Source organism: Lipotes vexillifer, unplaced genomic scaffold (assembly GCF_000442215.2).
Source record: "Lipotes vexillifer unplaced genomic scaffold, Lipotes_vexillifer_v1.1 scaffold248, whole genome shotgun sequence".
Lineage (NCBI taxonomy): Eukaryota > Metazoa > Chordata > Mammalia > Artiodactyla > Lipotidae > Lipotes > Lipotes vexillifer.
In genome coordinates, this window is record NW_006777568.1 from 116,928 (window position 1) to 129,427 (window position 12,500).

At 51.2% G+C, this 12,500-nt stretch overlaps 1 protein-coding gene across 4 annotated transcripts in view; it reads left to right on the plus strand.

The window, feature by feature from the left end:
* EBF3 (EBF transcription factor 3) overlaps window positions 1-12,500 on the plus strand; it is a 119,338-nt gene that overhangs the window by 95,552 nt on the left and 11,286 nt on the right. For all 4 annotated transcript variants that reach the window (XM_007451176.1, XM_007451174.1, XM_007451175.1 and 1 more), the window contains one exon: window positions 11,407-11,495. In XM_007451176.1, the coding sequence (XP_007451238.1) occupies window positions 11,407-11,495 (89 nt within the window). The remainder of the gene's footprint in view (window positions 1-11,406; window positions 11,496-12,500) is intronic.

Consider the following 12,500-nt stretch of genomic DNA (forward strand, 5'->3'; position numbering starts at 1 on the left):
GCTCTTCCCGCGGCCCGATGGCTGTGCCCACCCGGAGCAGAGCCGACTGATAAATCCCGAGGTTTCCGCATCAGGGAGAAGGTGTTGACTCTCGGCACCGAACCTGACAGAACGCAGCAGAGAGGAGACAACCATTTGTCTTCCCCAAAGGACAAAAGGGTCATGGGTTTCCCTCAGTGGGTGCGGGGACGCAGGCCCGCTAACCTCCCCCAACCCGGGAGGCCGCGGGCATGAGTCGTGGGATGGGACTGGGCCACGTCCGGGGTTTTATTTGGCGTCTCTGGCCGGTCAGGGTGCCTGCCCTGCTTCTGGGACAGGATGTGGGGTGGCAGGGAGATGGAGGGACCCCTTAAAAGTACAACAAGAGTGAACAGCATCAACGGAAGTGCAGAATAAGGCAGCGATAACTGGGGGTAAAAACAGAGCCCCACTAGTCACCCTGGCAGGAGAGAGTCCCGTAGCTTCAAGGAGGAAGACCAGGGGAAGCATGAGAACCACCGTTTCAGCAGAGAAGCCACCGAGGAAGCGTGTGAGCCTTCTGTTGCCGAAGAGGAGAAGAAATAGGCCCCGCCCCCCGTGGCCCTGGAAGAGTAGAAACAGGCGCGAAATGCCTTGTTTTCTTCCTGGCTGCCTGCAGTCGCCAGGCCACAGGCCTCCTTCACCGCGTCCCTTTGGCCGCGCGCAAGGCCGTGGCCCAGGCGGGAGGCGGACGGGGTGAGTGGGGTTTGCTCTCGGGGGCTGTGCGAGCCGGGACGGGGACGCCCCTGGGGTCCAGGGGCTGCTCGTGTTTTCATTTGAGACCTTTGTTTTGGGAAGGTCTTTAGGCTCTCGGCTGAGGCTTGGATCCTAAAGGCTGAACCCGAGAAAAAGTCCGTTTAAAAAACTATCATTTGAATCAGTTGGGCCTTTTTTATTCATTACAGAAAATGCAAACTTGAGTCATTCGAACTTTCTTAGAATGGTTTTTCAATAAAACAACGAAAGATGGGAGCCTCTTCATCGGTGACGTGAACTGTTTGCTACACCCCCCAAAATAAATACATAGGAGTTTTCAAATGCTCCTAACGAGCCTGTGGAATAACTTGGTTCCACGAGGGACCTGGGTGCATGTGGCTGGCACCCGTGCTCTAGTAGAAGACGCGTTACAGAGCATATGTTAAATTTTAAATACAGAACCTCCCATCGAGACAGTAGGCCGCTGCAGATCTCTGTGCCTGTCGGTGTAAATCATCTTTGGGGGAAGTTTCTCAAAGGTGCAGCCTGGCAGTGGGTCCACCATCCGCCTTCCAGACGCCATCCTTCCTGCCCTCCTGACAGCCCTTCCTTACTCCCTCCACGCATGGGAATCCTACCGCCTGGCAAGGCGAGCTCTGCAGGGTCGGCCCAGCCTTCTACCGGCCTGACCCTCTCCCACCCGGCGCATCTGGGGACCAGAGTCAGGGCATCTGGGCGGCGGGGTGTAGAGGGGATTCTGCCAGATTTCTTCCCCATCTTTTCACCCCTTTTGATCCTCCCAGGAGAAGGCCCTTGCCGGGGACTCCCCTTGGCCCTTCAGGCCTCAGCCCTGGGGATGGGAAGGGGTGGGGGCCGGCGATGTGGCACTCCTGCCCATTCTCAGGATCCGTGTGCCTGCCGCTGTGAGCAGCCAGATGCTTTAGCCCCCATAATCACTTCCACCCCGCTTGTGAAGACCAGCCCGGCGCCATTCCTTGCGAACACGTCCCCAGTGCCCTTTGGGATGAACAAGCACCAAGCCCGCCCAGGGGCTGCTGTTCCTCGGGTACTTTTACAGCAGGACCTCGGTGACCCTCAGGGCGTCCGGCCGCTGTGCACCCCAAGCTGAAGACGCTCAGTTTGCTTGTGTGCTTTTTGTCGGTTACAGTGGAGGTCGTTTCCAATGTTGACCCATTTTACCACCACGGAGGTGAGCTACACGTGTGCGAGGTGCTGGGGCTGCAGCCTCACGTGCCCTGCCCGCGAGCCACCTGCCAACGGTCCCTCCTCACACCCTGGCGACCGGCCCAGGCCGCGTGCGCTCTGCCATGGCACCAGGGGGCCCACCTGCCAGCCACCTGCCTCCTCTTCAGCACCCCTGACGCCGTGCCCATCTGATGCCTTCTTTCCTCCGCACTCAGAGAATACCCGCCGACAGGAATGATCTTTAAGGCGAGCATAGCGTCCAGGGTGGGATGCTGAGGCTTCGTGTCGACGTGACTTGGAATTTACCCATGGTGTCCGGCGTTCAGTGTCTCCCCGAGGCCCACCTGGGCCTGGTACTCTGCACGTGATGCAGAGAAGGAGGGAAAACAGCTGCGTCTCGTAGGTGCGCTCGTGGTGGGTTCCTCGCGGGGTCCCAGGCTGGCTTCACCCTGGCAGCCCCGTGCCAGGGTTCTGGGCGCCCGATCCAGCTGACTCAGAGCCTGATGGGAACGAAAAAGAGAAGAGACCGTAATGAAACAGTCCTGAGAGCTGTTCGGGTCTCCGAAGAGAGGGGCAGCCGTGGCCCTGTGGGGTCTGTGGGTGGAGCACCCCTGCAGAGATGGGGGGCCAGGGCCGGCGGGCTGCGCCCCCGCATGTCGGCAGCGGGGTCAGGGGTCCGCAGGCAGAGGGCAGAGCCTGCGCCACGGATGGAGGAGATGGAGGGAGCGCATCAGGCGGGACTGTTTTACTTGAGAGACGTAATCCAGGATCCGTGTTCGAGGACTCTGTTTTGTGATTTCAGTATTTACGTTAATCTTGGCGATGTCTTTAAAGGCTCTGCCTCAGAACGTTGCTTTCCTCTTTGTTCACCTTGAAAAACCAGGGGTTACAAACGCCTCCATGGGGATTGAGGAGGGCCAGCTTATCCCCTGGACTGGGGGGGTCTCTTCCTCAACCCTCCGCTCCACCCCTCACAGCTGGGGGCCTGCTCACCCCAGTTCCGGCCTCCGTTCTTTTACGCAGATGCCAGACGCACCGCAGACAGTATTCAGGCCGTGAGAGGCCTTTCCCTCGGTATAGGCACAGCTGGCACATGCATTCTAATCTAGGTTAGGGGTGTTACTTTCTCTTAAAAAATTTTGTTCTTTATTCAGATATAATTCACACAGCCTAAAATTCACCCAAAGTATACAATTAAGGGGTTTTTAGTACAGTCACAAAGCTGTGCAACCACTAACCTAAGTCAAGAACAGTTCATTACACAAAAAGGAACCCCGCATCCGTCAGCAGTCCCCCCACCCCCCCGCCAGGCAACTACGAATCTGCTTCCTGTATCTACGCGTATGCCCCGCTGGACATTTCACGTGCATGGAATCATACAGTATGGGGTCCTTTGTGACCAGCTTCGTCCACTCACGTTTCCCCCGGGTGGAGGTGTGGTCAGCGCTTCCTTCCTCTGTGTGCCTGAAGGGTCTTCCCTTGTACACAGAGACCACATTTTATCCATTCATCTGTCGGTGGAGCCTTGGTACAGTCGCTTCTCAGGATCCGCCGGGGATTGGTTCCAGGACCAAATCTGTGGATGCTCAAGTCCCTTACAGTGTGGTCCTTCGTATCCGAGGTCAGGGCTGTGGTTGGTTGAATCTGAGGATGTGGAACTGGTGGATACAGAGGCCGACTGTAAGACAAGCAATGCTGCCGTGAAACATTTGCGAACGAGTTCTCGCATGGATATATGGGAAACGTCATGTTCACCTTGACTTCTCCAAGTCAGAAGTGACGTATACCTTCTCCATTGGCTTGGAATTTTCCAGAAGCCCTGTGGGTCCTCGTGGTCCTTACTCGTTACTATGGAGCACCTACTGTGCGCCCTGTGCTGAGCAGGGCAGGTGCTGTGACACAGGGTGACGGCCGCACCTTCCGGAAGGAGCGTGTGATCGGATGGCCTGGGACGGGTGTCCCGGGGGCTGGTTGCCTCGGGCACACGGGAGGGAGGGGTCTTCCCAGAGCAGGGCCACCCCCCAGCCTTGGGAGGGGGTGAACTTCCAGAGCTCCTTTCTCAGCTTATCTCTGTACGGAGGTTTTACGCGGGTTTTAAGTGTGCCGACCCACTGCCCGCATGGTTCTCCACAGAGCGCTTTGTTGCCCACTTGGGTTTTACCCCTCCCCGCTCAAAAATCTCTAAGAGGGTCGACGGCACAGGCACGCTTGATTTTTCTTTCTTAAAGGAAGGGTGACATCTGGGTAGTTTGTGCTCTTTGTTCTGTTGAGGATGATTTTTATTGGCCACCTCCCTCCCTTTTGTTCAGACTCTTTTACACGTGGAGGGAAGGGGCTACCTTTGTGGGAACAGCCGGGGTGGGGGAGGTGAAGGTTGCAGGGTGGCCGGCGCCCCTCCCCTGCCTCCCTGGGGAGCGTGTCTCGGGGATCCCTGTCGCCGGGGGCCGAGCCCTTGGAGGAGTGGGAGCACCCGACACCACGTGCCTTGGTTTTCCTTAGCTGCCGGCCTGGGCTCCGTAGACGTCGTTTGAACGTGACTATAAAAGCCGTAATCTGGTACATTCTTTGAGGTATGTAAACAGAATTGTTTGAATGCAATCCAACAGTTGTCGGCAAGGGTATTATTTTGGGAACAAGGAAGACGTGCTGTCCCCTTTTCTGAGTCTAGTGTCACATCACAATGCCGCCGTCCGCTGCCAGGCGGCGGTGAATGGCGCAGGTCCCTGTGCACTGGGCCGGGCGTGTGAATACCAGACATCCTCCCCGTGAGGCCGAGGCGATGCCTGACTTCCAATTAGAAGTCAAGCGTGGCGCGTCTCCCATCCTCAGAAGTCTTGGTGACACAAGGTGCCCTCGGCTTAGCGGGTCGGAGGGGCTCCCCCGTGCGAAACCGATGCTGCCCTGGGGTGGGTCTGATGCTAGAAAAGCCACGCCCCTTTGATGCGGGCGACCTAGGCTGAGCCGCTTGGTGCTTGGCATTGGAGAAAGTGCCCGGCGCCTCCCGTCTGTCCCTGCCGTGCCCAGGCCGGCTCCGGGGCAGCGCCTCGTGGTGAGTGATGCAGGCCCACCGCGGCCTTTGTGTTTCCCGTGCACGGTGCCTGGCTCACCCTGCCGAGTTCTGTGATTGAAATTCATTGCCGAATTTATTGAGAAATTAATGAGAAAAGCTGCAAAGTATTGACTTTGAGAGGAAAACACAACTCATCTTGAATGAGGAGGAAAATGCAGCAATAATTTAGCCGCTATTGATTTGGCCCTGTCCATGTATCGATCTTCATTTTACAATATTAATTTGCACCTGCAATCGGCTGCTAAGGGAACCGATTTCATTTCGTGGCCGCGTTAATGTGCAGAGCGAGAGGTGCTCTTACGAAGTGGGGTGTTGCAGGCGCGTTGCGGAGGCCGGCTGCTCTCTTTCTATCTTTGCTTGTTACTGAAATAGACTAAAAATTAATTTTTTTGTCGGACAAAATATGAAAGCAGAAACCCATCTCCGACGTGGCCCTCCTCTCGGCTGCACGGCCCGCTCTCGGGCGGCCGCACAAGGAGCCGCCAGCCGCCTGGAACTCCAGCCACCTCTCCTCATCAGGCCTGGACCAGTTCAAAGTTCATGAAATTTCTATGAGCATTGATCTCGCCCCATTGATTTTTTTTTTTGCAGCAGATCTTTGAAATTTTAATTTCCTGAGCATCTGAATTTCTTATAGATGAAATGCACTTGGAGGAGACAGTTGATGATAAAGTGGAGAACTTAGCATCATTTTAAAGCCTAAAAAGGGGAGGAGAGAAAAAACCAAACCAAAAACCAAAAACCAAAAACCAGGCGTTCGCAGCCCGGGTGTCATGTTTTAGAGGTGGAGTGATGGCGGTGCTCCGGCGGGGCTAGGGGTGGGGGAGCTAAATACCAGTTTTGTCTTCTGCGGCCACGCATTTTTAATGTAACTTTTTATACAGTCATTTTTGAAAGGAAAGCTATCTGGAGAAACAGCAGGACAGAGAAACATTCTTCAGTGCACAATCATTTGCTCACAGCAGTCTTTATCACCTGGTCAAGTTCACCTAGTTACTTATCAGTGGGACATTTAATAACCTCAAGGTGATATAATTGCTATTGGCATTTTTCCCCCTTGGATTCAGCTGGTTAATGTGTAAACTACTTGTCAGCAAATAGCACTTTGTCACTGAAATCACTAACACCCTCTAGAGGGATGTCTTTGTATTGAGCAATTTAATTTTACTTTATTTAATTTTTACACATTACAACCTGTGTTCATTCAGGCACACTGAAGGGTTGCAGCCTGTCGGGGCAGGGTCTGGGTATCCCTGTTAGTAAAATATACTATATCTTATTTAACAATCCCCATTGCTTTAATTGAAGTGCGTTCTTGTCCCTCGGAAAAGGAACTGCAGATGTTCTTATTATGTAGTTATGTTGCTAATGTGAAAAACTGCCTCATTATGAGGGTCTGTTTGTAGCTAGAAAATTACTGCATTATGACAAATGCATGATTGGGAAGTTACAGGAAGATGATCATTATTGAAATGAAACTGGAACTCATTTAATAGCTGCAACCAGCAGCTGGAATGAAGCAAATGAATGTCTTCCTGTTTTTATTGTTGTAGCAGGTTTTTCAGGCAGAAGGAGAATTTGTGCTAAACCTGAAACTTCTTGTATCTTTCTTTGCTCGCTGGGCTTCGGTGTAAGCAGCGCAGAGGCGATGCTAAAAGTGGCTAGTTTCCTACCTGTGACTGTCCCCCTTGTGCGCTAATGACACTGTTTTAAAAACACAACTGTAAGAACAGCTAGTCTTGGTGTACTTAAAGTCGGCGGCCCTGCTCGCCGGCTGGGCTGGTCTCCAGGTCTCCCCCGCGGGAGTGGTTGGGAGGTTGCCATCACAATTCAGCCTTGTCACCGTGACCCCTCCTTCCTGCCCCAGACCCAGACCCTGTTTGCAGGCAGGGCACCTCCAGCCAGGCCTGGGGGGCGGTTGGGGGGGATCCCAGCACCCTGGGCAGGCAGCCCATTGAAGCAGCAGCAGCATGAACAGGGGGTCAGCTCTGCTCGGGGCTGCTTTTCCTGATGCCCTTGGGGAGCGGGTTTCCCACGGTGGAGCCCCAGGCATGTAGTAGCTGCTTAATAAATGTCGAGTGGATGAACCGGACTTAAAGGCATTCGGTTTGGCCGTTTTCCTTCTAAGGGAGGTGGCTCTTTGTAGAAAACATTCACTGGCCCCAAACACATACGCTGCCCAATCTGAAATTCTGTTTCTGTGTTATCAACCCAGAGGTCCGGAAGATGTCCCCTTGCTTCATTGAATTACGTTTAGATGTTAATGGACTTGCTATTCAAGTCTAATAAAATAATCATATACATTTTGGGGTATTAGAGATGAGCACAGACTGCAGGGCAGGGTTGGCTGACAAAGAAGGCTGAGCCATCAAAATGAAAACTGAAACTACGTATGTCACAAGAAAGAAAATGCCACTGACTCTCGCCCATTGGTACGTTTCTAATTGCAGCTGGCCGATTGGAGCTGCTCTGGCCGCAGCTGCAGCTCAGAGCCTGATGCCATTTTCTGCTGCCACATTAGCTCCGGCAAATCCCAACTTGAACTGACATCACAGACCGTTAAAATTTTATCAATTGCGGAATGATTAATCCCCCAGTACACGGGCATGACTTAAATATTTAGAATGCTTCTTCTGTTACGACTTTAATGCATGTAAAGTAACGAGATTAACTCCAGTACACTCAAATATATTTAAATATGTATCCTTCCCGAGCTGTAGGCTATTCCGGCGTGTAGGACTCATTGAGTCTATGTGGCCGTGTCAGGCTCTATTTGTATGACCCGTGCTGGATGCTGGCCTGCATATGATAGCCGGATATCTGGCCTTTCACAGGCTGCCTGATTGCCTGCCCCATTTGGCATGGAATGTGATTCCCGGCTACTCTAGCTTCTGGTTCATTCAGGTTTTATTGCTGTGTAATTTTCTTAGTCTAAAATAAAAGCTCTCCAGCAAAAATTACTATGCATTAGGCCACGGTAGCCTACTCAAATGGATATTAATACAGTTTATCTCTAAAAGGACGAATAATGTATTTGAAACAGATAAAAGGCCCTCCACTAAATGAGGAATGTTAATATCTTATGGCACGGTTAATAAAGAGATATTTCACAAGGGACATTTGTTTTATGACTTTTGATACAACAGCCTTATAATCTGACATATCTTAAATGATATAATTTTGTGCCTGCAGTCATCTCTTTTATAGGTAGTGGCCCATCATAGCAAGATTTGAATTCAGAACAAATAACGGGCACTAATTACTTTTTTTTTGCGGGGGCGGCGGGGGGGCGGTTTATTATAAAACTCGCCCTCTCTGACGCAGATCGGTGGAAATCCCTGCAGAAGGGTGGACGCTTATAATACATTTTGAGAAATGTCTTGGTTTTTCCCCCTTCAGCAAAAAATAACATTTGTTTTTGTTGTGTTTAAGGCAGAGTTTAAATTAATTTAACCCAGCGACACATGTTCAGAGACTAAGCACGCTGCTAAATAATTCCTGGGAATAAAGTGCTCAGGAACCAAGTCCATTAATTTACGGCTCTCCTGATGCTGACAGATGTGAGGGCCGGAGGAGGACCCGCAAATATTAACATAAAACAAATTCGCTTTATTCCTCTTCATATATTTTCTTCGTCCCGACTTGAGCTCGCCCAAGGCTCCTTCTCTAATTATCCACGAGGTCAGTAAGCAAAATTGGGCAGAAGCTGGGAGATCGATACAAATTATCCCTGAGCAAACCAGTGCTGACAGCTGGAATCGCAGCATATGTTTACCCAAAATCAGGCAATTTATCTTAATATCAGCAAAGTAATGCAGTGCAGGTGAAAGGTCAGGCAATCTCTCCCCCTCATAATTACCCAGTTCTAAAACAGGAAAGTGGTATTGATTGGCCTGGCTCGGTGCTCTGTGACTGGACGTGCAGAGCCGTGGCCTGGCTCGGCCGGGCCCTCCTTGTACACTCCACACGCGGAGGATTTATCAGATGTGCACGAAGGGGCTTCTGCTTTCTCCTCCAGTTGTAGAGTTTGCCAGCCAAGTCTGGGCGACTCCCTGTCTTGCCTGGCACGGGGCGGAGGGCTCTGTGGGGTGTGGCCCTCGGAAGGCCGCCGGTCGGACCCGTGGATGGCAGCTGCTCTCGCAGACGCAGAGGTGGGCCGTCCCACCCTCAGTGATCAAAGCCCCCGCACCCGCCAGAACCGAGAACATGTCTCTTGCTCCTGTAGTTTGAAGACAAGGGCCCCTTCTTCTCATTCTTCCGCGTAAATCCGTCGGGCTACCATAGTGGAGCCCCCGGTGGGATTTCTAGCCGCAACAGCGGCGCCCGCCCCCTGCCCCCCTCGCCGTGTCCAGCACGGCGAGACCTACAGTCGTAGGATGGCATGTCATCTTCCGAACGTCCGACCTCGTTCTTGGCAGTGCGCTCAAGACGTAAACGCTCTTTGGGCTGAAGCGGGGGGTGAACGGTACCCCCGTGTTGTTTCTACTGCTTTAAGATCTTTTTGGTCCTAGAAGGAGAATGTCAATTCAACTGAAACATCGGGAATGTCTCCCCCAGAATGAGAGTGTATGGTTATTACAAGTCATAAAGCTTCTGAAAGCTTGCATTAAAGCGTCTATCACCTGTCGGGGCATTTGCATGAAATCAATAGCGGCCGCCCATCTATCTTTTCTGATCACCTTTCATCAGGCAGATTCATTAAGTCAAACAGTCATGGCGATTAGCTGGGGGAGAGGAGAAACCTGGCGTGTTAGGGATGCACAGTGGGCCACCTTTTTTGTTCCCCAGTCAAGAAACATAAGACTTCACCGAATCCTTTTTTGGGCCAAGTCGCTGGGTGAGGCCCATCCGCCCTGCTCCCTGCACTGCACTTTCGCCTGACACCCTTGTCCCGGCCAGGCAGAGACATGACAAATTGTCCCCCAAGTCACCGCTGACAGCTTCTGATGATTAATGGTTTGATTATGAAGTGGTTTTACACATATAGAATTTACATCACAGAGAGTTAGAAATTTTGCCGTGTCACATACACCGAGGCATTCTGAAGAGCTTTCCTGTTTGCAAAGGAAAAGGAGGGCAAAATCGCAGCAAAAGCCATGTCATGTAAAATCAATATGTCGGATCAATGCTTTATTAACAAGAAAATGTCTTACTTCACATTCCTGTGCGGACCTTTGTCTCCGGCACGTATGATGGAATGTCAGATCGTATTGCGGTCCTCAACTTTCGGGCGCGTTATCCAGTGTACGTGCAAGTCTTCCGGTGGCGCTTACGAGACCCGCCGTGGGTGTTGACACCGGCAGCCCGAGCACTCGAGGATAACGGTGACCAATTATTCCGGAAAGCACTTTCAAAGGCAGCCTCTAACCTTGCTCCTTGAAGCTGTAGCCTTTGTGTTCCCGGCGCTCCGCAGACCTGCTGAGTTGGGTGGTGTTAATCATCAAATTACGTGCTGACTAATGAGTGATGGCCCAAATTGCGGGCTGAGTAATGAATAGATGGCGGCAGGTCTTATTAGTCTCAGAAAATCCCCTGATTTATGTCGCGCCTTGCACGGTGGCGTTACTCCACGGAAAACGATATCTACATCAAGAAGTAATGTACTCTAATAAGTATTTTCATCTTAACTCGCGTCCCCGGGCCTCCGGGCTCAGTTTTTGTTGGGAGTCAGGCAGAGCCATAATAAAGCCCAATGGCTCCTTATAAAGCTTGTTAAACACAGAGGCTGCAGTCGGACGGAGCCCCGGCCGTGATTCATGCACCGTACACAGCGCGCGTGCCGCTGATTTATGGCCGCGCACAGTTCATAGTCAAAATTACAATTTGAGGGATAAAAAGATTAATTACTATTTGTGGCCAGCAATTTCGTGAGGCTGGTGGAATGATAGTGCCCTACATCAGTTTGTAGTCAGCCATTCACAGATTATTAAAGCTTTGCAAGAATAAGTGCTCCTCCTGCCTGGTTTGTGCTCAGGCAATATGCTAGACCAAAAAGGACCGCAGGGATAAATCCGAAGCTAGCAATAGCTGGACATATGTCATAATTGCCAGTTTCCCATAAATCCCCAGCCGGTGTGGAAGGCCCTGTGTAATGTAGACAGCGATGGCGACCATGGTGATGGCTGTGTATGGCCCCGAGACCTGCAACTTTCTGACTGCTCTCCCATTTTTACAATATATTGAGTAACCCTTTGACTCTTCTCCAGGCTAATTATAGATTAGAAATAATCATTGCTTTTATGTGCAAAAGGAAGGGGGAAACCTACTCCTTAGGACAGAGCTAGCTTCCAGGGGGTGCTTGCCTTCAAGAGCGTCAGAACAGGAGAATCACACACTTATTTGTAAGCGTGCAATAAACGAGTAATGGATGGCATAAAAGTAATTAACCTGACCTGCATTTCTGTGTCCTGTTACAGCCCTTAATGAACCAACCATAGATTACGGCTTTCAGAGGTTGCAGAAAGTGATCCCAAGACATCCGGGTGATCCCGAAAGGTTACCCAAGGTTAGTAAAAGGGCAAGTGGCGCCCTGCCCGCGGGGGGGCCGCCACCGGGCTGGTTCCGGTTTGGGGGCAGCAGGTGCTCTGGGAAGGGGGGGCTTCCAGATGCCCCAAACCCTGGCCCACGGCCCGGCCGACAGGTGTGGGAGCAGCCCCGGCCCGTGCCTGGCGCGGTTCAGAGGTGGGCAAAGGGTGGCAGGAGGGGCCGCGCCGTCTCCAGTCTTGCGTTTCATCTCTGCGGGCCCCTGTTTTTAAAGGAGGAAAAGAAAGGCTTCTCACATATCAACACATATTTTGGATTCTGCAAGGGGGACGTAAACTTCCGCGTAATGAAATAGTTCAATTAAACATTTTCCACTCCGGTAGCCCGCGCTGATTTCCATCTGAGCAGCCCCAGTCTGATCTGTGATTACTTGACTCTTGTTTTCCTTTCATTTTCTAAAGCTCGATTCAGTTTAATCTTTTGTTTACAAAGCTTTTGTTATAAGTCCCTGACTTAGCAGGCTAACAAATGAAGTCCCCATATTAATATCTAGAGGGACTTTTCATTTAAATTCAACAAAGACAAACGTTGCCCTGTTGTTTATGCACACGCCACGTATCACAGGAATTTCATTTTGATGTATAACATTAAAGATAAGTCAGGCTTATAATTTTCCCTCTGCTTTGATATAATTTTGTCTCTTTCTCTCTTTAGAAGCCATCTCTGATTTTCAAGGCCAGTTGAAAAACACAAAATGAAAAATGAAGTCATAACATTATGACTGATTATTTTATATTCCACCCCCGTGTTCTCCCAAGTCTTGACCACCTCCGAGTTTTATTAACACAATAAAACCTTTTAGACGTTACCTTTTTAATGCTCAGCATGAACATGAGCAATATCATTAGGCTCCTTTTTAATTTGTGAACTTGCTAGCGAGGGATGTCAGATGTTCACGGTTAGGATCTTGGTGGCCAGGGAAGGATGTTTTTCAAGCTCAGAGCAGTTCACGGGGGGGTTCTGTTCC